At 37.9% G+C, this 25,689-nt stretch overlaps 2 protein-coding genes across 2 annotated transcripts; both read right to left on the minus strand.

Annotated features, from left to right (window-relative positions):
- Nucleotides 1–1,611: 1,611 nt before the first annotated feature.
- cyth2 (cytohesin 2) lies at nucleotides 1,612–12,646 on the minus strand. Its single transcript, XM_079241360.1, has 12 exons — nucleotides 12,510–12,646; nucleotides 10,155–10,305; nucleotides 9,608–9,674; nucleotides 9,404–9,522; nucleotides 9,247–9,327; nucleotides 8,906–9,018; nucleotides 6,598–6,746; nucleotides 6,403–6,514; nucleotides 5,697–5,773; nucleotides 4,575–4,646; nucleotides 4,326–4,480; nucleotides 1,612–3,987 (listed from the first exon to the last, which is right to left on the minus strand). Exons 1-12 carry the CDS (start codon nucleotides 12,574–12,576, stop codon nucleotides 3,900–3,902), a joined length of 1,251 nt encoding a protein of 416 aa, XP_079097486.1. The 5' UTR covers nucleotides 12,577–12,646; the 3' UTR covers nucleotides 1,612–3,899.
- Nucleotides 12,647–14,198: 1,552 nt separating this feature from the next.
- On the minus strand, nucleotides 14,199–23,282 carry sphk2 (sphingosine kinase 2). The gene is made up of 7 exons (XM_079240006.1): nucleotides 22,404–23,282; nucleotides 19,306–19,455; nucleotides 19,124–19,218; nucleotides 18,922–19,037; nucleotides 18,137–18,340; nucleotides 16,308–17,919; nucleotides 14,199–16,154 (listed from the first exon to the last, which is right to left on the minus strand). The coding sequence occupies exons 1-7, from the start codon at nucleotides 22,849–22,851 to the stop codon at nucleotides 16,092–16,094; spliced, it is 2,688 nt and encodes an 895-aa protein (XP_079096132.1). The 5' UTR covers nucleotides 22,852–23,282; the 3' UTR covers nucleotides 14,199–16,091.
- Nucleotides 23,283–25,689: the final 2,407 nt, after the last annotated feature.

A 25,689-nucleotide genomic window follows, 5' to 3' on the forward strand; every position in this document is an offset into this window, starting at 1 on the left:
ATTTAAAAAAAGCGTTTGATTCAGTAGATCATGAATTACTGATACAAAAACTTCAAATATATGGGGTCAGAGGTGTGGCCCTCAGCTGGCTTATTAGTTAACTGAATGACTGAGAACAACATGTTGAAAGTTCAATCAAAAGAAATAAAAATAAATTTTGGAGCGCCCCAAGGTTTAGTTTTGGGACTGTTATTATTTATTTTATTTATTAATAATGTATGTAAAGTATCTAGTTTGTTGAAGACTATTCTGTTTGCAGATGATACTAATCTTTTTTGTTGTGGTTACAATTAGGAGGAGCTTTTGGAGACAGTTGGATATGAATTGAATAAATTCAGTTTGTTTTGATGTAAATAAAGTAACATTAAATTTAAATTAAACTAAATATATAATATTTGGGAATAGACCAATCAACACTAACAAGACACAGTGATAGATTAAATAGAATTTGAAAGTCTCAGAAAAAATTCCTTGGTGTAATGATTGATGAAAGACTAAGTTGGAAGAAACATATAAACTATATTAAGTCAAAAATGTGAAAAATAATTTCTGTTCTTTATAAAGTTACATATTTTTTTTAATCAGTCATCATAGTTTGCTTTATGATGTTTCTCCATGCTACTATACATAAAATTTTGTGTTGAAGTCTGGGGGCATACAAGACAACATTAAATTCTGTCCTTATTCTTAAAAAAAAAAAAAAAAAAAAAAAAAAAAAAAAAAAAGCCATAAGAATAATGACAAATTCCATTTACACAGAACCAACAAATTCTTTTTTTTTATTAAATTGAAAGTATTGAAATACGAGGACCTATTAAAATTTGAGATACTTCAAATTATGTACAATTTAAAAATGATCTATTACCCAGCAGCATCCAAAAGCTTTTCCAGTTAAAAGAGAGTATATTTAGCCTGAGAGGAAGATCCATTTTCAAAAACCCAGGTGTGAGAACAAATGTTAAACTCCATTGTATTTCTACAAGAGTTGTTCAACTTTGGAACAGCTGTAATAAAGAAATCATGCCAATTAATAGGAAAATTTAAACAAATGATAAAAAATGACATAAAAGTTATGGGGCAAATAGTTATATTTTTAAAGCATGTATATTGTATTTTATCATTTATTGTGTGTATTACGACTGTATACCGTTTAAGTTTCATTGTGATGGAAATTAATGTGCATTACTATTTTTTTCATGCTGTGAAAGTTTTATGATGTTATTGATAAGAGGGTTTTGGACTAGGTAAGTGCTCAACTTCTTCCAAAACCCCTTTTTTGAACTTAAGAAGCTTGTTTTGTTTGTTGTAACCAACATTTTCTCTTTTTAAAGTCTTTTTGAGTTTGAAATAAATTCTAACGAAAGAAAAACAAGACAGAAGGAATAAAAACATGCATCCATGACATGTCGTTTCCATGTACCTTTTATTGTTACACAGTAGTTTACCTTTTGCTACATGAACAGATGATGTATCCATCTTCAACTTACAATAAACAAAAATAAATAAATACAAAATAAACACATTTTTTCTGAAAGGAGGTGACTGTATTGAACAAATTGAAAACAGTAAACCTCTTTCATTTCAATCATTTCATGTTCATTTTTACTTGGAAATATGCATGTATAATTTTTTTTGGCAACTTTGCACTGGAAAAAGGCCCAGAAGTTAGACCTTTTTAGTGTTTAAGTTAGACCTTTGTCAGTGTTGTGGAGGCAAAAGGTAAGTTATGTTAGCAAGATGTGTAGATAGTAGACTGATGACCGCATTAGATTTGATGCAGCGGTAACATGTAACAGGTACTGTAACAGGTGCACGAACATGGATAATAAATTCAGTACATGCTGATTATTAACGGTTGCTTTTATTGTGGGACCCGACCAGAGGATGTGGCGATGTGCAACCAAGGTGTGATCACCAGCAGAGGATGCTATAGAGTAGTGGGAAAGGAGTAACAGCAATTTCTCCAGAATGCTTAACTTTATAAAGTGCAGTAGAGGATTTTCTTACCATCTAAAAAGCCAATTCATTCACCTAATGGTTCATGAACTGGGTGTTAAATAAATTTTTATTGGACACAAATCTAAATTTGTCACCTATCTACTTGTTAGTTCAGAGATTTTTTACTATTATATCATGGCTCAAATATTTATTAGTGTTCCTTGTTTGGCATTTTCTTTATTTCTGTAAATGTGCCACAAAGAAAATGAGTAATTTCCTCCTCACAGTGCAGCTGGACACCGAGCAGCACAGTGTGAGGACTGATTTCTGCTTGTGCTTTTCTGAGCCCAATTCTTCGGATAAAAATATATACCTATTTGAAAACAAAGAAACAAACCAAATAAAAAAATGTTAAAAAAAAAGGAGACAAATAAATCCGATCATTAACCATATCTTATGTTCAAAGGTACCTACCAGAATCATTTGCTTAATTCAAAAATCAACTTCATTATTAAATGCAATCTTTCCAAGTCAACAGGGAACATTGTCACTTCTGAAATCAGTGCACTAGCATGGTCAGCGACGCATCAGTATTCGAAACTGACGTCTCCATTTATCAAACATGCAGTAATACAGTAGCTCGTACAAAAAAAAATCTGTTCTTAACAAAAGATAAAGAATAAATTAAATCATTTCTATGTGTGTCGTAAACAAATATGCTAACATCTATTCACAAAAGTGTACATTGTTATGAGCTGCCTTTGTGATTTCATGAAGCTTGATCAAACTTATTACTGGTGACAGAGAAGTCGACGTTCGACTCGTAGCGTCGAGCGAGGACATGATTTGTGGCATGCGGTAATGTTACATCTGAGAGGACATGATGATAACTGCTCAGTATAGTAAAGGACTTGTTAACAACCCTCCGGACTACTTCCTTCTACTTTGCTATCGCTCAAACATGTGAAGAACATGCTTAAGTATATATGTAGTGTCTCAGTGAGCTCACGTCTATTTGCACAGACAGACTCTTTACATCAAAACTTCACTGTCAAAGCTTACGTAAATGTACATTAATGTTGTAATCCTCATTATGTCTAAGTACTTCAGAGTAGATGTGAATTTAAAGCCATTACCAGTACCATTAGAAGCTGGAAGTAAATATCATGCCTGAAATCAGCAAGAAGAGCTAAATATAAAATTATTAGTGAATTCACATTTTGTCTCGGGTACGCGCAATCAAGAAAGGCCATTAGTCAAAAAGGCGGCATCAGCAAATTATATATGTGTATATATTATACTTTGTGGAAGTGGAAGCTGCTTGCTCCCCTGATTAAGACCATATCCACACTAATGAAGATAAATCTCAGAAAGCTGTTGATTGACTTTTTATCCACACTTATTTTTCATTAAGTCAATGAAACACCCAATAAAATATTAATTTTCTGTTGTTAGATATCCATGAAATGCTTAAATGAAGTCATGATCGCATATTCTGCAGAATTTTTTTTTAAATTTTTTTTTTTACAAATTTAAATAGATATGGACACAGTCGTGTAAATTATGTTTTTATAACCTTTAGGGGAGTAAGTGTGGAAGAAATGCCAACACAGAAACAAAAGTGCTCCAGAATTATCCACATTTGTGTAAATATGGCCTAACACACTTCACAGTCAACTTAAATGAGAGTAAAGGCGAGAAGACGGAACAGGTTTTGTGCTCTGGGTGTAGTGTTTCAGGTTGTGTGTATCAGCAGCAGTTTAGGCGTTCTGCCACAATAAGTCAGCTCTTGGCTCTGGATGTGGCTTTACAAAGTCTTGCGGACAGGATAGCAAGGAGTCCTTGGAACAGGAAGAGAAGGCATTTGGGGAAGAGGGAGGAAGTTTAGGTTAGCAGAAGTCATAAACCGTTAGTAAGGACCAAGGATAAAGGAAGAGAGAAGAGAAAATAAAAGAAGCAATCTACGGCTGTTCCTCCTTCTTCTTCAGTGATATACGTTTCTTCCTGGCAGCGAGCATTTCGTAGAAGGGATCCACGCTGACTGCAGATCTGAAATGACGACAGAGAAGCACAGAGTGCCATGGTCTAAGAGGATATTCAATTAAAAGGTTAATCGTGTGGCTGGGGCATCAGCAAGAGAAAACACAGGCTACATATACTTAGTCCAAACAAACACACCAGCAAAAAAAGACTGGTATGACCCAATAAATGTGCAGGTCTGCATCACAGTTTTTCCCAATATAAACTGAGATTGCAAAGTCCTTAATACATAGAGAGATGCATTAGAAAAATAAATAATTATGCCTGTATAAAACTTAACAAAAACACTAATTCATCTATTACGTCAGTATTTATTTGCCATTATTCTCCATTTTCAATTTACATACTTGATGCTGTGGATCCATTCGTCCTTCTCCTCTGGTGTGGGTGCAGAGATGCGGTACACCATGTGGTTACCCTCCACCACTCTTCCATCAGCCTCTGTTTTACAGGCTTTGATCAGCTGGCCTCGATTGTTGGGTATGTACAGCTCAAAGCAGTTCTGTTTTAAAAAGGAAAAAAAAAAGGGTAAATTAATAACAAACTCCACAATAAACAAGATTACATTGTATCATTAAGTATAAATGCAAACTCACAGGCTTTCTGGGATCCTCTACCTCACGGATGCTAAGGTTTTCCAAAGGAATGATCCCTCGTGGCTCCTTATCCTGTCAGTGAAACACAAGATTTATCCACCTGAATGTAACTTCCAGTCAACAAAGACACATAACTACAGTAAAATGCCAGTTCTGGCAAAGGGGAAACAAATAAAACTGATTATGCCTTGGGAACCGAAGCAATCTACGGCTGATTATGCCTTGGGAGTATCCACAAAGTGTATGTACTGTGCCAAATAACAACATTCCACACATCTGAAAATGATTTATCCCCCTTCAGCACTCATTGAACATTTTTTTGTAGATAAACATTGGAGTAGGTGATACTTGAGTGAACTTTGTCTTTAACCTGATAAAAACTTGTAGATATAAAGAAAACAAAAGCAAATGTAAAAGAATATTTAATAACAAATTTCTATGACACCCTTCGATTTAACTAAACCAAACTGGCTTAATTGTGTCCCTTAAGGCCCCATTTCTCCCCTTTTTTTGTTTATAAATTTCATTGCATGCTGAAGACAAGATTGTTTTGCAATGTTCTCATAAAACAACTCTCTCTGGCACAATCACTTTATTATGGCACTTTGCAAACACCACCACAAGTGGAACAACTGTTCTGAGACAGAGGCTGGATCTGCAATAAAAACATTCACAACTTTCTGTTATTTTTCTGTGATGCTGAAGAAAAGCGTTGGACACATACTTCTTATATCCAGGTTTTGGACATTTTTAAGGCTACACATTTGAGGTTCTGAAACTGAAAGCCATGAGGGGGCAAATGATCCAATTAGCCATGCAACTGGGTGAATCTCTAAATCATAACCTACTTGATAAACTTTTACCATTCCATAGAGGATCATAATTCCCAAAATTAACACACTGTGTTCAATACAACATGAAGTGAACAAAATTTAAGCTGACATAAATCACATGAGAAGCAGAGTGACCCTTCCATTGACTTCTATGCAAAACTACTTTTCTTGCAAAGAGTCTCCCCCTGCTGGTGACTAAAAATAATACAATTTTAATGCGTTTGCTTCCGATTTAAAACTATTTGATCTTTTTGATTCAGTTTGCAGTGTTAGGCAATGCATGACTTACTGTAGTGTATTCAAAGTAGTAAAGGCAATTATCTGTAAGTATGAACCATCGACGTTTCCAAGTTTTCACCCTTCCTCCTGGGAGAAAAGAAAAAGATGAGGACAACGGTGAAAAGAGGAAGGCTGTACAATCAGGACATACTACTCTACAGTGTTGATTCTAAAAGTGAACTAATTGGCTAGTTTTTTCTACAACTTTTTAAACACCATCAGTACATACCTCCTGAGAAAACAAGCAGCAGCAGTAGAGGATGAGAATCACAGGAAAGAAGCAGAGACAAAAAGAAAAATGATTTAAAGGTAGGCAGAGGACAAAGACAGGGAGGAGGAAGAGAAGAATTGTGAATTAGTCAAACACTGATCACAAGGCCCGCCATGCAAAAGAAAACAATTAGATGTCATAGGCTGCCATAACACAAAGAACATTGAGGATCCATCGTGCTTAAATGCCACAACAATGTGAGCTTCAAGTGTCAAGAGGCAGCAAACCTCACAGACAGGAGGACAGATTCATCGCAGCACAATGTCTTCAAGGTGAACAGAGTATGCAAGAATAAAATAACACACTTTCTCAGTGCAGTGACAATATACATTTCAGACATCTGTAACACATGCTAGGCTTGTCAGTTAAAAATACACTGGGCAGTGTTAAAGCTGACAAAGTGCAGCAAAGCAAAGCACAAAAGCCCCAAATGACATCAACTCACCCAGTTTTAGAAGCCAGCCCTCTCTGTCTGGGTTGAAAAAAGTGTGTGTCAGGTCATTGCCATCATCCTCTGGGATCTTGAAGGGTTCATTTTTAATGCTTTCATAAAGGTTCTGAGAAAACAAGACAAGAATAAAACATAAGCATATCAGAAATGCACTTCTACAAAGAGAAGCGGTGAGGATCAAAGTCGTACTCTGAGCAGTTCCTCTGGCAGGTCTCCTCCTTCGTTGATGCCTCTGTTCATGGAGATGAAACGGTCCACTCCAGGTTTGTCCCTCACGTTGGGGTTATGGAGGCTCGTGTTCAGCATAATTATGGCAAACGACAGCACGTAACACGTGTCTGAACAGGGAGAAGAGAATGTAGAGAATGTAGACTTGCTGAGATCCAGCGAGCACAGTGCCATACTGGAACATGGATTAGAGAGGACTGTGGTTCATTTTTACATATAACGACAAAATTCAGAGATGCTGCACACACAAAGTTTTCATAAATAGTAACTGAGGACCTTGGACACCTTAAAATTTTTAACTAGAACTTATATAAACGGATAAAACCCCAGTTTGCAAAGTGTTTCCAGCGGATCATTGTGTTTCCAGTAATCTTCCTGACTGCGAATCCAGCAGTACATGCAAAAGCACAGGACAATAAAACACATAGCAAGCACTTGAACTGTGATGCACTTTGGACAAAACTCCATCCATTTCACAGCTGCCAGACCAACATTGCACGGATCCCATACATAAATCTGTGCTGATTAATCATTTGAATGAAAAGTGGTCAAACTGCATTATACTTCTGACTATAAGGCTCTTCCCCAATAAAACTATGATCAACATAAAAGCATAACTTCTAAGACCCCATCTGCTCTAGCTGGTATGTGAGCCCCAGAAGCAGATGACAAAATAAGCAGACAATCTGCTATGTGAAATATCAGATGAGGGAAATGTCCTTTAACAGACTGTTGAGGTCAGTTTTACACAAAGATATGCACTTTCAGCTTCTGTCATGAATACCGACTCCCAATGCACCAAAAAGACAAGAAATTTGCCCCTTGTCAAACAGTGTCTCAAAACTGCACACAGTCCTTCTTATCCTCCACCAACAAGAAGTGAAAATATCATTGACATGATGCGGTGCACTGTTACAGTCAAGTTTTACAGTAACAAAAACTGACAGAAAAGTGAAGGCAAGGCTTGATACAGGTATCGGTATTTGTGTTTACTAAAAGCAAACACTCAACAGATTAAAAACAGCACTTCACTTCCTGCCACCACCCTTAGCAAACAATGATAAACACATCATAGCGTTAGTATATGTAGAAGAAAATGATACTTTACACATCAGAAGGTTAGTGCTCATAGGATGTTGTTACAGAGGAAGAGGAAGAGAGCCCCTCCACCTAAATCTAACTGGCCTGCTTGGATCCAGCCACCGATCACCTCCACAATGTCTCGCAGAAGCAGCAAATGAAAACACAGACTGGTCTATATTGCTCAGTGTAAATCTATGAACAATAGTTGCCAGACAGGAAAATCTACAGTTGTCAAAAGTGCGAAGAAAGAACTTAGGCTGTCTTACATTCCTTATGACCCAGTCAGCACTGACTTATCCCTTTTTTCCCTACGCTATTGTAACACAAGAAACACGCGACCATTCAAACGTATTTTTGAAGATACACACATTTTACCTGACTTGGTATTTCCCAACAAGGAAATGATTCAATTACTGTAGACAGTCCAAACCGGTTTAATCAGTCTCTCTGCTTCTCTAACCCTTTTTATGAAGTCTTTATTTGGCCTATTAACAAAACCTAACAAAAACAAATTAAATTTTTTTTGTGACAATATTCAACATTTATTACAATGTGATGTCAAAATCATTACGGTGCAATCATCTGCTTCTTAGCATCCACTAGGGGGCAGAAGACTAGTATCAGATTGTTTTCCAACAGGATTTTGAGCAAAGTTTAATCCATGAAGTGATGCAAAATGTCTCAGAGACCGTATGCATCAAATATAATACATTTGGCTTTATAAGTTCATCTTTACCTGAATAAGCCCTTTACCCCAGAAAGCTCTATATCTGGAATAGAACTAAAAGCTGACTTTTCCCCTCTGCTCAGCATACTATTTACCACTAAATATACTACATCTGTTAAGCTGCTTTAGATCAAACAAAGAAATATTGAAAATACATCACCTGAACAAAACTCAAGGGAAAAATTATGCAAACTTCCTTTAGTTACAGGCAATGGGTGAAAAAAAAAAAGACTTTACCTGCAAATCAAGTCATTTTGGCTAGGGTTGATTGTGTGCTGGCGCACTTTCTGGAAAGTTACTATCAAATTGTATTTTTATGTTTTTCCTTCATAAAAAGGAAGTACAGCAACAAGACAATTACAAACTAAAAAAATGTAAAAAATAAATACATTTCTCGCAAGAAGCTCTTATTAGTCAAATCCTTTCAGCACCCTTACTTAAATATGGCAAGTTAATTACCTGTGCTCTGGAAGACACCGGGGTTGCAGTGGCAGTATCTCTGTGCAAAGGCCTCCATCATTCTGTCGATCTTCTGTGCTTCGCCTGGCAAACGAAAACTCCACAGGAATTGCCTGCATAACAAGTCAAAAGTAAGATTAGATCTAAAAACAAATTTCACAGTCAGGAGCAGAGATCCACAGCAACTGTTGCCCTTTTTCATAAAGTCGTACAGCTTTCAGTGCCAATGAGCCTGCTCAGTTTGACAAAGTTGGTTGACTGAAGGTAGCTGGACACAAGTCAAGAGATTTTTTAAAATCTTCATTTAAGACAGATACAACAACAACATGGATATAGTTTACCTCAGTGCCTGGACAAGGTTAAGATCAGTAAACTCATGGAGGTCGACAAAAGCTTGAAGGACTCTGATGTTGAAGTCATCCCTGCAGAACAGCAACACTGTTACAAATGCCTGAGACAAAATAGACAACAAGAACAAGATATTTCAGCATCTTGCACCTCTCTCCAAGGTAATCGCCTATAGCAGTCTTGTTGAGGCCTTCTCCTTTGTACAAGAACTGAGCGATGTCCTCTGGTGTGTGTCTGAGCAACTCGTTCTCCACCAGGAACACAATGCCCTGCGGAACACATAAAGGGTCAAGAAATAAAAAGTAAATAACCAGTGCACCCAGCATCATCTGCATATTTACACGACTGCTTTACCTTTTTTGGATCCATGTTGAATTTTTTCCTTCCCATTGCCACGTGCCTACTTTTCTGTAAAGTTTTGCTGCAAAGTGGACAAAAGGTAAAACATCAGGCCAACTCTGAAATATTTTAACAGTCTACACCAGTGTTGATCATACTCTTCATTACATCTAGCACAATAATTAATTACTAAATACCAATTACACAAAAGCTCAATGTATGTTTAAATGGATGTTGAAATATCACATTTAATAACCAAAAAAATATGTTGCTCTAAAATGAATTGATTTGATAACTTTTTTTTTTCTTTTGAACATTTAAAAATAATAAATGTGGGTTAAAAATAAAAGAAATTGCCTGGATTACACCAAATACAGTTATTGATGTCTCTGAGGAAGTAGCTAATTAAAAGGACAATTGTGGAATGAGCAAACACTGGTAACATCCCACACCAGTGGTTATTAGAAAACGTTTAGCAAAAAGGAGAAATTTGTTCCAAGACAAAGAAAACTATACATGTTTACATGTCTTTTTTTTTTGTAGGTGTGTGTGTATGCTTTACCTGCCCTCTGTACTGGTCTCCAGTCCCTCTACTTCTAAAATTGCCTCTCTTAACTCCTCCCTGAGCCTCTGGATCTCTTGCAGCAGGACGCCCTTCCTCCTGCGGATGTCCTCCAGCTCAGAGCGCTCCTCTGGGCTCAGGTCTACAGGGACTGCAGGGGAAGAAAAGAAGAATGAGTGCATTTCTGCTGCAGATGTAGATCAAGCAAGTGGTTGCTGTGCCCACACAATCTGGGTCAAAAGCAGTCTCTGATAGAGGCATAAAAAAGTGGGGAAAAAAGTACTGTTATCCAAACTCAAATTTCTTGCCATCAAAACAAGTGACATAAATGGAGAAGAGAGTGAAACTCAAGTTGACATGTAATGATTTACAACAGTGGAAGGGAAGAGGCTGTGAGACTTTGTAAATATAATGGAGTATTAAATTTAAGTTGAAATTCTGCACATTTAAATATACTGACTGACTCTCTCCTTGTGGATGTTTTCACCAGTCAACAATGATCATCACAACCCACATGGGCAAACTGTTACAATAAACAAATAAATAAATAAACAAACAAATAAATAAGAGCTGTTACACCCATTTAATTCTCAGATCAGGAAAAGCAGGCAAAGGTGCATTCTTCCCACATTCAGTGAATAAATGAATAATAAAAGCTGAAAATCAGCGAGTTTATCAGAAAAACACTTGAGAGAAACAGCTGCCAAAGAACTTTAGTCACACCTTTCACATTAAACATTTAGAAAACTCATTCTTACCACAATGAAAACAATGTGATATAGAAACCACTGAGGTTTAAAGCCAGCACCAGTTTACAGTTCATAAAATAGTCTAATCAGTTAAGTGTTTTACTCATCCATAAATTGTTCTAGCAAATCAATAGAATGAATTTCCTCTTGTGATCTCAGATGCCACCACAAAGTGGATGGATTTGTGCTATTCAATGTGAACTGTTTTACAGTAGTGCTATGCTTCATTTGTGCTGTCTTTAAAGAGATCTTGGAAAATGCAATTTAAGTTGAATGTTCAAGTTCACTTTGCAGGCACAATGCACATTAATACATTCATAAAGACAAGTTAACTGAAGAGACCATTTTATTGACTGCAATCCAAAGAACCCCATGCATCATCATTTACTTAGTTGGCTTTTGTAAAATGATTACATACAGTTTTGATTATTTTCACGTTATACTTTGAAAAAGGGAAACGTGCCATATATATATATATATATACATATATATATGAGAGCTACATCAGAAATATCAGTCATGTTTTTAATGACATAATTAATTGTGTTACAGTTAACACACATTTTAAAGCTATTTTCAAAACATGAGCCTGCTTGCCTAACCTATTAAAATACTAAATTATTTCATCACTAAATATTACGTCCATTGTCAGGTTAAAAATACAGCAGAGCTGTTACACCCATAATATTCTCAGATCAAGAAAAGCAAGAAAAAATGCATTCTTAACAGATTCAATGAATAAATGAGAAAAAGACTATCTCTATTCCTTTTATTTTATTTTATAAATGTCTACAAACTGCTAACATATTCTACTTTATTTTCTACTGTGCAACACGGGGAGACAGAAGAAAGAGCACTTGTCAATGTAATGCATTTGAATCAACATCCACACCAGGGATCACCCCAACAGGATCAGCACCTCCTCGCTGAACAGAGAAACAAATGAACTTCATGGCCTCAGTAATGTGATGTGTTGTTGCATCCACTCAAACAACATACACAGAAGCAAAAACAAGCAGACACAAAGAAAATAAAGTATTTTAACAATGCCACCATACCACACACATTAGAGCTAAACGCAGAAGCTTGTTACAAGTATTGGTGAGCACATCTTTCTAAGTTCACTCCTAATAAAAAAAAAAGAAAAAAACAAAGACAGCTGCTCTGCACGACCAACCACGCCCACAGTCTGGATCAATTATGCTGGAGTCACAAAACAGCAGCCAGTACATTAATTACAGCTGCTGAGCGGGGGATTTCTGGAAATATATAAATATATGTGTGTGCATGTGTTAAAGCCCTTGTAAACCACAATGGCAAGGTGGGCTGTTAAATGTCCGTCAGCATTAGCTGTAAAGTTAGCATAACCAACAAAATCAATATTTACTTTGCTAAGCTAAAATCCTCTTGTGGCTTGTTTTCAAGCAAATATCATTTATCTTTTTTAGGAAAAAGACAGGAAAAGGCATATGGTTATTCATTTTCAATTAATTGTCTAACAAGATTAACATTTAATCGAGCCTGAACCACTAAACTGAGGTGCAAGCTACTAGCCACTGTTAGCGATGACAGTCAATGCAAGCAGCGACTTGGTCAAACCACTTACTGTAGTCCAGCTCATCCATTTTTGGCGTTTTACTTTTAGGCATAAATAGATCAGAGTCGAGTGTCATTAAACGTTAAAAAAAATTGGGATATATGTGTAAATATATCCTCAAAATCAAAAAGAAAAAAAAGACAACCCTTGATGTCGAAATGTTGGGCCGAAGACAAAGAAGGTGGCGATACCGGAAGCGGTATCTGGCTCTCAAAATACCCACTTCCGGTCAGTTGTTTTTCAAAATACAATGAAACGCCATTAATAGAACAATGAAAAAACTTTAGCAAGTGGATTATTTATGAACCAATACTGCATTCCCGGATCTACTTTTTATTTTTTTTAAAAAACATTAATTAATGACTAAAAAAAGTTTACACTGATCACAGCTCACAAGGTAAGTGAGACAAATTTGGCATGAAAACTTTAAAGTAGAATTTCTCTGGTTTCTGGTTTCACATTATTGTAACAGAGCTTATACATTATAGAGATTATATATGATGATCATCTGCAGCTGAATGCTTTAATGTGAGACAAATGTAACTCACCATACTCAATTTTTTTACATGCTTGATCCTGTTCAAACATGTGGGTGTGTTGGAGCAGGGAAACATCAAAAACTCTACAGGCTTTCATTGTGAAACAATCTCCTAGATTTTGTTTTCTCATAGCAGGTTCAAGCTACATGCTTATGTCTACTGATATTTTTTATACCTAGATTCAGGTAAGGTACAATAACTAAAGGAGGAGAGTTTATGTTTGTAGTGAATGATGTATGGCTGGGAGAAGTGTTGACAGCTTGTGTATAAATGAGTGTGATGGAGAATATAATTGAGGTGTGCATTTTTAAATTGCTCTTGTATCCTCTGGTGTGTGAAGACCTTTTTATATGGATACAACTTTGTGGTGCTTTCTGCATGAAAAGCATTTTATACACATGATTTGTTTGTGGCCCTGAGATATTAAGAGTTCAGAGTGGAGAGTTGGTTTTCAATCGTCAGTACCTTAATCCTGTAGATGTCAAAGCTCTGCTTCTCTCTGGCATAACTGAACTTAAAAGTGTAATTATGGTTAGTTCTTTGTTTAAAAAAAGTATGTGATACAGATGCAGACATTGAATTCTGAAAGTAGTTTTCTTTAGTCCAAGGGAAAGGTAGGGGAGTGTGTTTGGGTTGCGTGTGTGTGTGTGCGTAAGTGTGAAATTGTTTTTTTAAATTTTATTTATGTTGTTAAGCCCTTTGAAAAGCTCCTGTATGAAAATGAATGAATAAAGTTTTGATTTGATTAAAGAGAAAGCTCAGACATATTGTGTTGAAACACAATACGTTAACAGTGGGGAAAAAAAACCCATGAATTTAAACCAGACAGACATATGAAGTTAATTTATTTGAAACCATATGTAACTATCAACTGTACATTATGTGTATATTTTCACTGACTTTGTGATAATTACAATTTCATGACAGACAGTCCTCTACAGACATTTTAATGGCATCAACTTAGGAGTTATACTCCTAACGCTGTCATATCAAATCGGTAAATAACACCATGGTCTCAACTATGGCCATAGAAGACAACAGCTGAATGAAAGTAAAGTAGTCAGATCTAGGCTGCTAAACATTAAGAGAAAACATTTTGGCAAATATTCCATCCGAAGTGTATATAAATTCTCCTATTTGGTACTATTGCAGGCCTAGACTCAAAACATTGTACTCATATTCTGTAGTTGTGTAAGCACAGTGTAATTGTGACATACTAGCTCCACTGTGCACTAAGAGAGGGAATAAAGGCAAAAGCAGAAAAGAAAACATCCAGATGTGCTACAAGTTTCACCCCCTTTTTTTTTTTTTGCATTTTTAATTAGTTCATGATCAACAGCCATAATTTACAGGCTTATTATACAAAGGCATTGATTTGTCCAGGTGTGACCAAGACATACAGTATGTTGATAATGATCCAAGCAGTTGGCACATGATTTTACTGATTGATACATTGCACATGCTAATGATTTTTTTCTTATTTCAGACCAAGTCTGTCAGCAGGTCTTAAGATAAGATGTTCCAAGTAGAGTTTTATTTTACTTATCAGTCTAACTTACCTAAACACACTTTTTCTGCAGTAGGCAAATTCCTCACAATGCAAACTGGTTTATCCTCCCTAGTATCTCATGACTGACTATCTGATCTGACAAAACAGCACTAAATTTTACAATCTCCTGTTGTTGCCTCTTCTAAATGCTTTTTGGAAAAAGTTAGTCCTGTTTTCCAAAAGCTGAGTGTTCAAATTACAGCACTTAATTTCAGACAGTTTAATTTGATCCATTTCTGAACCTCAGGACTGGGCAGTCAAGCTTATGAATCTATTTTTCTGAAACACATTTCTGGGTATGTCAGTGTAGTTAGTGTGTAAATATTACATTACATCTAGTGTTGTAAACTTTTGTACTTCAACTCAAGCTGTTGTCTAAAGTAACTGCTCTACTTTCTAAATAATATTTTCAAATACAATTAAGAGATAGTGGTATATGCTAGACATGAAATACTGTTGGAGGCTAAAGCTTTGAATAAAAGCATTGACAAAAAAAAACCCTTCATTCATTCAAATATTTTTATGTTCAATATGTTGTAAACTCATATAACCGACATCTCTAGCAGCGTGCATCCATTGGCTAAGGAAAACAGGCAGAATCCAATCAATGGTTCCATTTCTCCTTATGTAATTATCAAAAAAACGTTCTTCTTGCTGTTCTACACAGATTTATTTGCATTTATTTGCATCAAAAAAGTACTTAAAGCCACTTCTTCCACTGTTTAACAGTGATCTGAGTGGCATGCTTTAAGAAAACAGTTTCCAGCTGGTACAATGAATAGTCTAAATATACACTGATTTTATATAGCTAATGTAATCACAAAGGTGGACAGATTGATAAGGTTAAGGTTCCTTATGTAAGAAAGAACAGGCAAAAGTACAGCTGAACTGTACAGTGTCAGATAAGGCATTCCTTTGAGGACTGAAGTGTTTCTACTCAAACATTTTCACATTAACGGAGGCAAGGCTGAAGATAAAGAATGGAGAGTAACTTTCATGTGGAGCTGGCCTCAGTGAATCCTAGTATTTTTAAATAGCTTTCCACATTTAAAAACCACTCTCTTGGAAGTTAATCTGTTTTCTTGTTTTCTCAACGTAAGCCAAAACTCAGGTAGTGCTTTTAAGCGTGCATACTAATATGTATACAGCCAACACATGCACTATCTGCACAAAAACAACCAAAACATTTAATTGCCATTCCCTCTTTTTATCCACAACTGTGTAGTTTTCATGCTTCTCAGGGTACGCTGAGCGTGATTTACCATCTGTGCAATGAAGCGAATTTTGATCCATTTTCAAATCACTAATCCCTGCAGTCCTCCAATTTGCGTGGCTCGGTAAATTATCCCTTTTATTATTCCCTGAAAAAAAAAGCAGTTCCTGCAATCCATGCAATTTTAGGTGTCTTAAGATTTTGTCCTTTCCACTAAGAGTTTTGACAGCAACAGAGACAAAATAATCCAGTAGAGTGCTGATGTGTCATTCAACTCAACCAATCCCTGATTAAAATCTGGTAATCTGCACTCCAGAGTCTCCAACAATGAGACGAGCCATGGAAGGATGGACCTGTAAAATCAAAAAATGATTAGTATCTAATGGATGGAACATCACAGCATTAGTACTTGGTACAAAGCAAAGCCTATTTGTTCACACAACTAAAACATAGATTGTTGCATTCAATGACAATTAAGATTCGTAAGAACTATTCTGCTTTCTGACCTGTGCTTGCAGCGGCCCATAGGGCACAAGTTCTCCATCCACTGTGAGTGTTCCTCGTTTAGACAGAGGCTGCAACCTGAAGGCCTTGCAGCTTACATGGCTCACATACGGTGAGCTGACGGAGTGGTGGGTTCCTCGTTCCATGGCAAAGAACAGTCTGAGTAGGGTGGCTCTGGAGATCCCTGCCCGCACAAAGGTCAGGTGGATAAGCCCATCGTCAAACCTGGCCTGTGGTGCGGCATGGAGGTCAGCCCCAAGGTGGGTCTGATACAGAGCCAAGACCAGAACAAAGTCTCCTTCAATGGTGACCCAGTCTCTAGTGGGAAGGGGTTGGTCAAGAGGCGGTAGCAAGCTATCCCTCAGTAAATCTAAAGGCAGCGAGACAAACGGACGGTTCTTGAAGGGTCCTGCTGGTTCGGCAATGTCAAAGTTAAAAGATGAGGACGGTGTGCGTAAAGAAGGAGAGGGCGAGGTGGAATTTGGGGTATTTGGACGGGGTGCGAGGTAGGATGATGAGTGTGGGGAGGCACAAGAAGGAGAAGAGGGAGGTGTGGGGGAGAGAGAGAGAGAAGGGAGTTTAGGGGGGAGCGAGTTTGTGTGGGAGTGCTGGAGGAGTGATAGGGGCCTTGGGCGAGAGGCATTTTGGTTTTGGTCCAGGGCCTTCTGCTTGTAAGAGAAAGGTGAATGACGAAAGGGCGAGGAAATGGTAAGAGATCGCTCACGAGCCACATCCAGTGGGTATGTTTGTTTCTGGAAGTAGGTTCCATTCAGATCCATGTCCTCCACCCCATATGATGCATCAGCATCCGTGCTGACTTCCTGAATGAGAGACTGGTTGATCAGAGTGTTGGCTATCTGACTTGAAGGAGCTGAATTCTTTCTTACCACCTGTCTGGCTTCCTGAAGGTTTTCCTGGTAATTGCTACAACCTTCTTGCTCTTCATCTGCCTCCCGCCCCATGTCTAACCCATAGCTATCTCCCAGCTCTCGTGCATGCAGCACTCCCTCCCCCTCTACAGAACCACAACTGCCTTCCCCATCTTTCCCTCCATCCTCCTCTTCCATCTCTCCAGAGTCTTGATCTAGTGTGGCCTCATCTTCCCTTTGATCATTGATTCTCTCCAACCTTTCTTCCTTTCCCATATTGCATTGGTTTCTTTCAATGGATTCTGAACTTGTCCCAGACCTCTCAGAACATGTTCCTGACTTTTCCTCTTCTGCCTCCATCTCCATTTCCCCTTCTCTTTCTCTATCTTCTGCAAGACTGCTTGCCCTCACAACACCAGTTCCTCCTCCCCTGGCCCTCTCCCTTCTTCTCTCCCTCTCCCTCTGCCTCTCCTCCTTTTCCCGCTCTCCTTCTCCTCTACGCAAGCTCCTCTGCTCACTGATGCCCATATCAGAGCAGGTTCGATGGATAGGTGTTCGGCAGAAACCATCAAGGCCTTCTGTGATACTGCGTGACAGGGGTCTCCGGGGTGGAGGAGGAGTGCCATCTGAGGATGCAGCAACAACAGAGGGAGGCAGGTAGGACAGACGACCCTTGTAAGATCGAAGTGAAGCAATGCGCACTAACGTGCCCAGGGTGAAGCGAGCTGATCCCAGGCCTCGATACCTGGAATAAAAAAATATTTAAGGTGAAACCCTTTTTTGCCATCAAACCGAGTAATGCCACATATTTTATGAGGAGGGGTAGCCTCAAGGTTACAGAGGTGGGCTTGGGTTTGGGGAACATGGGTCTAAGCCCCCAAGCTGGCAGTAGAGGTGAACCACTGTGGTTCCTTGACAAAGGCCCTTAATTTCCTCTTCCACATCGTTAGTTATTCACACACCTTTCGCTTTCAATGTCCACATCAGACACAAAGCCCCAGGCAACAGAAAGGAAGGAAAACAGTCTCCTGGGTGCTGCGGCATGGCTGTTGTTGGAGGGAGCAGGGCTTGTTGTCACGGAGACCAGGTCCATGGGACAGATACCGCCTCGGCAGAGCAGAAAGCAGCAGTTCAAAAGTAGGGGCTCTCGAAGGCACATGTCATACCTGAGAAAGAAACATTAAAAATATTAAAGACAAAAACCTGGTGTCAGTACTCGAACGAACTCAGCCTTGCTGGGATTATATCAGTTATCTATACCTGCTATAGCTGTTGTCTGGTTAGCTTCGTGCCAAATCAGATTTATTTCAAACTTGCAGTGGGAACATTAAAGATATGTTCATATTTCACGAGTCAAGTATAAATGGTCTGAAATATATGGTGCATAATCAAACCCAATAACTCAATATTTAATCTGTTGGGATATCATTTTGACATCTTCGACAGAAAAAATGTACATGTTTATAACTTTTTTAATCAGCAGTAATTCTGCTGTGTTTGAGTTAAAAGTTTGTTACAAGATGGTCCTTAAACATGTGATGTGTGTGCTGTTCAGTGACTAAAGACATTCAGTCTATAAACTATTTTATCTAGTGGTGTACGATTGCCTAAGTACATCAAACAACTCATTATCAGCAAACCAATGCGGCCGTTAGTTTTACAGCGCATTAGTTTTGGATAAGACACAGAGAACATTAAAATGTGGTAAACAAAGGTGCTTTAATGACTATATGAAAGAAATGCTTACCCTGCATGGTGGTTGATGGAACCAGCCAGTGCATTCCCAGAGCCACAGGGCAGAATACCAACAGGGGTTTTTATTGCTTGTTCCCAGTCTGGGCGCTCCATCAGTCCATTAATTACCTAGACAACATAAAGAAAAGTTAAGGCAACTGGTGGAAACCGACATGAATTTCATAATGCTTAGTTCTACAACAGGAGCCCCTCACCTCATGTAGCAAACCATCCCCAGACACAATGATGATGCCATCCCACTCTGGGAGCGATATCTCTCTGATAAGCTCTCTTGCATGGTTCTGACGTTCTGCAAAAAGATTAATAAATGTCCATTATAAACATCCATCTTATGAACAACATCTGCCACTTGTGTCTGTATCTGTTTGTGTATTACCTGTTTGTATGAGGTTGTAATGAATGTTGGCCTCCGTAATCATTGGCAGGATGTGGGTGTGACACCACTGCATCGCTTGGCCCCTTCCACTGAACGGATTGACCAATAACAGCAGTCGCCTTCGACGAGGTAGCAGACTTGTTGAAAAGTCTGAAGGACAAAGAAAAAAACAGCATGAACGACAATTAAACAGATACAATTTTTTTTGTCAAGGACATTGTCTCAGATTTCCTGAGACGATTAATTGGGACATAAGTTAAGCTCTGATTACAGTGTTGCCCAAGTCTGGACTTTGAATGCATTATACTAATTGAGCCCCTTTCATTTAACCACACAGGAGCTACTTCACCCTGCACAAAGTTGACATTCATGCGTTACTGTTAATCATCAATTTCAGAAATATGATAATAAGCATCTTTTGTAAATGCTGCTTTTTGTTTAACCTCTGGAGTCATACAATGGGTCACATCAGTATATAAAAACAGTATATAAAAAAACTTTTCTAAGCAATAGTTAACACAAAAGATTTAGAGTGGTAAGGATGCCAGCATTGCAGGGATAGTGATGAAAGGGCTAAATTTCGTTAAATCTGGATTATGTAACAAATAAGGCCAAACCAAAGCAGTAAACAACTGAGCTCAGATGTAGGAACAACCAGCAAAAGACTTCACAGAAATAACACAGTGGTACTTTAGAAACGATGAGTGACATGAATATTCATCTAACTGTGACTGACACACATTATGACGAGGCAAAAAAGGACTGAGGAGAAATAAAAATAAACTGTGCAAATTTTCCACCTTCTACTGTAAGAGGAAGAAGCAAGAAATGACCATGTCAGCTTAAAGAAAGCAAACACACATTTTTAAAGAACTTAAGGTTAAACAAGTCTAAAGAGATGATGGGACAAATGAAAGGTGAAACTGCAGGTTATGTTAATGAAGAGCAAGCAAAAAAAAAAATGGAACAACAAAAACAAGAAACATAAAAAATAATACACAGGCAAAAAATAAAAACACTAAGAAGTTATGTTTGATAACTAAGCCTAGAAAATATGGCAAAGTGAAAGGGTGGCAAACTTCAGTAGCTCCACCCTCTCTATCTTTATATTTGACACTGAATGATGCAGGCAATATGTGCAGGGCAGATAAGAGAAGGAATAAAGAAGCAGAGTAACAGATAAAATAAACTAAAGAGAAATCTCTAGTCACTTGAAATAAAGAACATAAATAGGCACACTGGACATGCAAGTTTTCTTACTGTGCATTCTTGTTAATCTCCCATTGTTTTAAGGTAGATGCTCAACTATTGTGTTTGTTCTCTAGATGGCTGAAAGTGAGGGCTGAACACACAGGAAGGCCTTGGAAGACTGTGGCATTTAGCTATACTTAGCAAGCATTTACAAAAGAGGTGTAAATCAAAGCTAAATGAGGTAACATTGTGAGTTCAAGACTTTCATGGAGACAAAAAAAGGTCAGACCGACAACTTAGAAGAAGTAAGCTACCCATGTTATTAGGAAAAATAAAGCCATTCAACAGGAATATTTATCTATGATAAAGGTCAGAAACAGTTAACTTTGCGTGAAGGATGCTGAAACCTTCACGCAAAGGGGAGAAAAGAAATCAAGTTAAAAACACCTGATTAATTTCTGTATTATTACAATATGTATAATTCTTTGCTTTGGAGACTGTCTGTCCAAGGAGATAGTTGTAGCCAGTTTTAACACAACTGATAGAGTTTTTAACTGAACTTCCTAAAAAGAGTATTAAACATCTGCAGTTAATGCAGAACTCTGCTGCTAGAGCTTTCACAAGGACTAAGAGATCTGAACACATCACACCTGTTTTAAAACCTCAACATTGGCTTCCAGTCACAGAAGAAATTTTAAAACCCTACCGTTCATTTACAAACCCCCAGGTTTAAGCCCAGAACACATCTGCAATATGTTAAGAGAATATTAACCAAGCAGAGCTCTCAGATCCAAAACCTCAGGTCAACTAGTCCAGACCAGAGTCCAGACAAAACATGCAGAAGCTGCAGTTAGCTGTTATGTTGCAAACAAGTGGAAAAAACAGCTGGATTAAACTTTCACCAAATGTAGACACTTTAAAATCTAGATTAAAAATGCTTCTTCTCATGTGCCTATGCATAAAACATTAACATTTAATATCTCTTTGCTTTTAATCATTTTAATTTATTATTTACTATGGATTTTATTGTAACTTAATTTTTGTTGCTGTATTTAGTGACTGTCGTGGAAATTTTATGTTCTGACTTAGATTTTCATATATTTCATAGTCCTAGTGTACATTCATTTCTGGCTTTGTGGGCATTCTGAAAAGGTCATGACGAACTTAAGAACTTAAGCTGAGTTACACAGTGTCTGCTTATTTCCCTTTACAGACATAGCAATGTGAAGAGATCTGACATGTCTGCATTCAAACATCTGGGATCTGATTAGTTAGAACACTCTCTTCCTTGGGGGGTTACAGCTAAAACAGACATTTCTAGTTTAGAATAACATAGATTCAGGGCAGACAATTGACACCCTTTTGTGAGGGTAAAAGGATGGTTCAGCCCGGAACTCCATTAAAGCATTCCAGACTTCTGCCCCGTCGGACCTCTGGACTGTCTCTCCAAATTGCAATTTGTATTATTCTGGACTTTAGTTTCTGTTCAATAAACTTTGTAATCTTTTTCACTTCAGAACCAGACTCCTTGTCATTGACAGACTTTTTTCCACAACACTACGTTTTAATGTTTTCTTTGCACCATCTGCAACGCTTTTAATGTTTTATGTAAAACACTTTCAATTGTCCTGTACATACATAAAAATAAAAAGTGCTTTACAAATAAACTTGCCCTGCCTTTGAACAGACTAGAAGATTCACAGCTGCAGGAAAACAATCCAGGTGAAAACATCTGTCTTACATTTGGACACTATAGCCTTGCTGTGTTCACATTCATACATCTTACAGATTTAAAAAGTCATCAGTCTCTATAAACATATCATAACAGATATAAAACCTTTTCAAACATTAATATGATGTGTCACGCAAATTATGAACAAACACACACACTGGACAAACACACTCACCTGTTTCAGCAGTGACGGTCACACCTCTGAGTAGACACTGCACAGCAGCTGACCACCTCTCAGCTTCAGGCCTGGTCTCAGCTACATAGGCCCTGACCTGCCTGCGCCGTGACACCCCTTTCCGACGTTTCCCTGTAGGGTACCAATACAACACCAGCAGAGGAGGTGCAGGATAACGAGGGCAGTTGCACCCCACCAATTCTGATATAGGCAGCAGGATACGGGCTTCCTTTCCTGGCCGTGGAGACAGCCGTTGAATGTGTATGTGAGTGTGGGTCAGGGTCAAGGCATAACTGGACGCTGGAGCTGGGGAGGCAGCGGGGGAGGGTCCTCCTGGACTGCCAGGGCTGCTGTTATTGTTGCTGTTGCTGCCTGATGTCCAGCTTGCAAACTGGCCATGAAGGAGAGCTTCTGCTAGACAAGGTAAAGAAGGATCTGGAGATCGCATCCTCACTGTTCAAGAGGACAATATTTACCAGTTCAATAAGCGTTAGTAGTATATTTGGCAGCAGACAAAAGTCTGAAGAGTGGTAGCACTTCAAGATTCACAGGAAAAAATAAAAATGGATCTGAGTGTTTATCTTTTAGGCAAAGTCACAAAAAAACTTTTCTTCTGGTACATCCATTTCAGGTTAGATCTTCATTGTAAAAAGGGGGGAAGAGAGAGAACTCCTTCCAGTTTATATAATCAATCATACAGAGAAACAATCCAGTGAAAATGGGAACAAATGAGTATTTGCATCACAGGTAGTCTCCCATCACGGTTTGATCTTACGAGCTGTCAGCTTATACGGTTTCCTGGCAGTTGTAAAATAGACAGGCAAAACTTTCAACACAACAGGACTTGATGTTAAATCAGACATGTAAACAAACATTTAAATTGCATATAAAAACAAGTTTAAATTACAACTTAAAGCTGCCTTTATTGATAACAATGCAAGGCAGCTAAGCAGCTATATTACATCAACAATCAATCCTAAAGTAATTACGAAAATGTACAAAACTGAACCTCTTAATTGCATTAAAATATTGATTAATTATGTATGAATAAGACAATGGAACACACCTGGTTTACAAAAGTAGACCAAAACCATTACATTAAGTCTATGCACAAGATTTCTTTATCAGTATGTTGCATGGCAATGCAACCTGAAGTGTCATTAATGCCACAAAGGTAAGTGCAAGTTTTTCAAGACCTTTGATACCCCTATTGCTATCTTAAATCTCAGTGATCTATCAGAGGCAGACAACAGGAGTAGCAAGACCAGTTTCCATGACAGTGGGTCATGGAAAGGACAAGGAAATGCTTTTTAAATGAGTAATTAAACAAAAGAAAAACAAAGAAAAAAAAGCATTCCAGAACAAAACAAAAGACAAACAAGGAAAGAGTTCCAGGTGGGTCCCTGGTTTAGGTCATCTTATTGTTGTTCATTAGTGTCTCACGTGCCCTCCCAAAGATCTCTGTTCCTGTATGAGGGGAAGGGAAAAGAGGAAAGTTGTCAGTGTGTATCTGGCAAACTGGTAAAAAAGACAGCAGCGGCATCATTTCATGTGGGTAAACCTGCTGGAACCATTTTAGAGAAAATGTGTTAGAACTTTAAGTTGTTGTTTTTTTTTTTTTTTCAGACAGCTGTAAAGTCAGTAAACTGAACAAACTGTACTTCTGGTTAACTTGGGCCAGGGCAACACAGGTAAATCATTCCAAATTTAGTTTTTACACAACCAGAGTGAAACAAGTACAGAGGATAAGTGGTGATAAGAGGAAGAGATTAGGCTAACAGGGTGAAGCAATTCAAGATCCATTACCCTCACTGGCTTTAGGTGTGTCTGTGCTCAACTGACTCACAATCACACATCCTTAACCGTCTTGCTGAGACATCACATTATTTTTGTCAAAAGGGTGAAATGACCACAATTCGGTTGCCATTTTCATACTCAGGGCTTTTGCGTAACAGGATTTGGAGAATATGTGCATCTTAGGCAAATCTGAATTTTAGACTGCTGACTTAGATTGAACAATTTTTATTATTATTTGTTCTTTTAGGCTAAGAAATACGAATTAGAATTTTACAGTCTGCAGTGTAATCCCAACAAAGAAAGTGGATTGGTTAATAACAAGTCTGATCATTTTAAAATGCCCTTAAACCTGTATTTGAATGAGAAACTGTAAAAACAATCAAAAGGCTATATAACTTGTTGAAAGATTTCTGACAGTTATAAAATTATCTTTAGTCAAACGTCCCAAGTCAGCAGTCGACATCATTAGACTTGTGCAAGTCTGAATACACTTACTGGACCACCGCCGTGGGACTTGGGTATGCCATGGTCACATCTTTTAAGTTTTTTTTTTTTTTTTTTTTTTTTTTAAAACAGCGAGGGCCTATTACCCATGCTGTAATGCAGACTATATCGATATTTGGCTGATGTCCCATTTTGATAAAACAGAGAAAAGTACCATACTGATGCCCATTGTTACACCTTAGATCGGTGAAGTGCAGGGTGGGGACACCCAGAAATAATAACACAAGCAGGCTAAATTTGTCACCTACACAAAGAATCTGCTGTGGAGAAACTTGGTCAAGTCGTGGTTTGGTTGCACTCTAAACACAGGAATATTTATCCTCACGGGGAACTCTCTTAGAGATAGCCTGTAGTAGCAGTACTATTTAACAGCTTGACTAAGAGTGCGGTGGTCTTCAGTAAAATGCAGTTTCCCCAGCAAACTTTGATCAATGTTGTCCACCTATGCCAGCTAGCAATCCGACAGGCTCCTGGTCACTTAACGCTTTCCTCTTGTTTAGTATAACCGGACTAAGGAAGCACTGCCATGGACGTTTTAAGCCTTTAAGGACATTGAAAAAGTGTTTAAGACTACAAAGACTGAATTCTGGACGAATAAAGGGGACTAGTAAATGAAGAGTTTAAATGTTAGCTGCTGGGAAGTGCAGCCTGTCAACAGCAACACAGCGCTGTCAGTTAGCCGCGACTAGCTGTTTGCTGCTTGACGTGTAGCCTCATTGCAAACCAGTTTATCAAACCATTCATATTTTACCCTCCTAAAGCTCAGTCAATAATACACTCATACTTTTATTCCACAACTTACATTTTATGTCTCAATCATTTTAAGGAGGTACACAATTTAGCGACTTAGCAAACGGCCGTTTATGATTGACTATCGATAGTAAGGTTGACTAATTTTTAAATTTCAGATATTAACAATTTATTTTTTAATAAAAGCCAAGTTGAGTAAGATGGTAGACTAACAAATAAATACCTCATCTTGTCT

This window comes from Telmatherina bonti (genome assembly GCF_933228915.1).
Source record: "Telmatherina bonti genome assembly, chromosome: 5".
NCBI classification, from domain to species: domain Eukaryota; kingdom Metazoa; phylum Chordata; class Actinopteri; order Atheriniformes; family Telmatherinidae; genus Telmatherina; species Telmatherina bonti.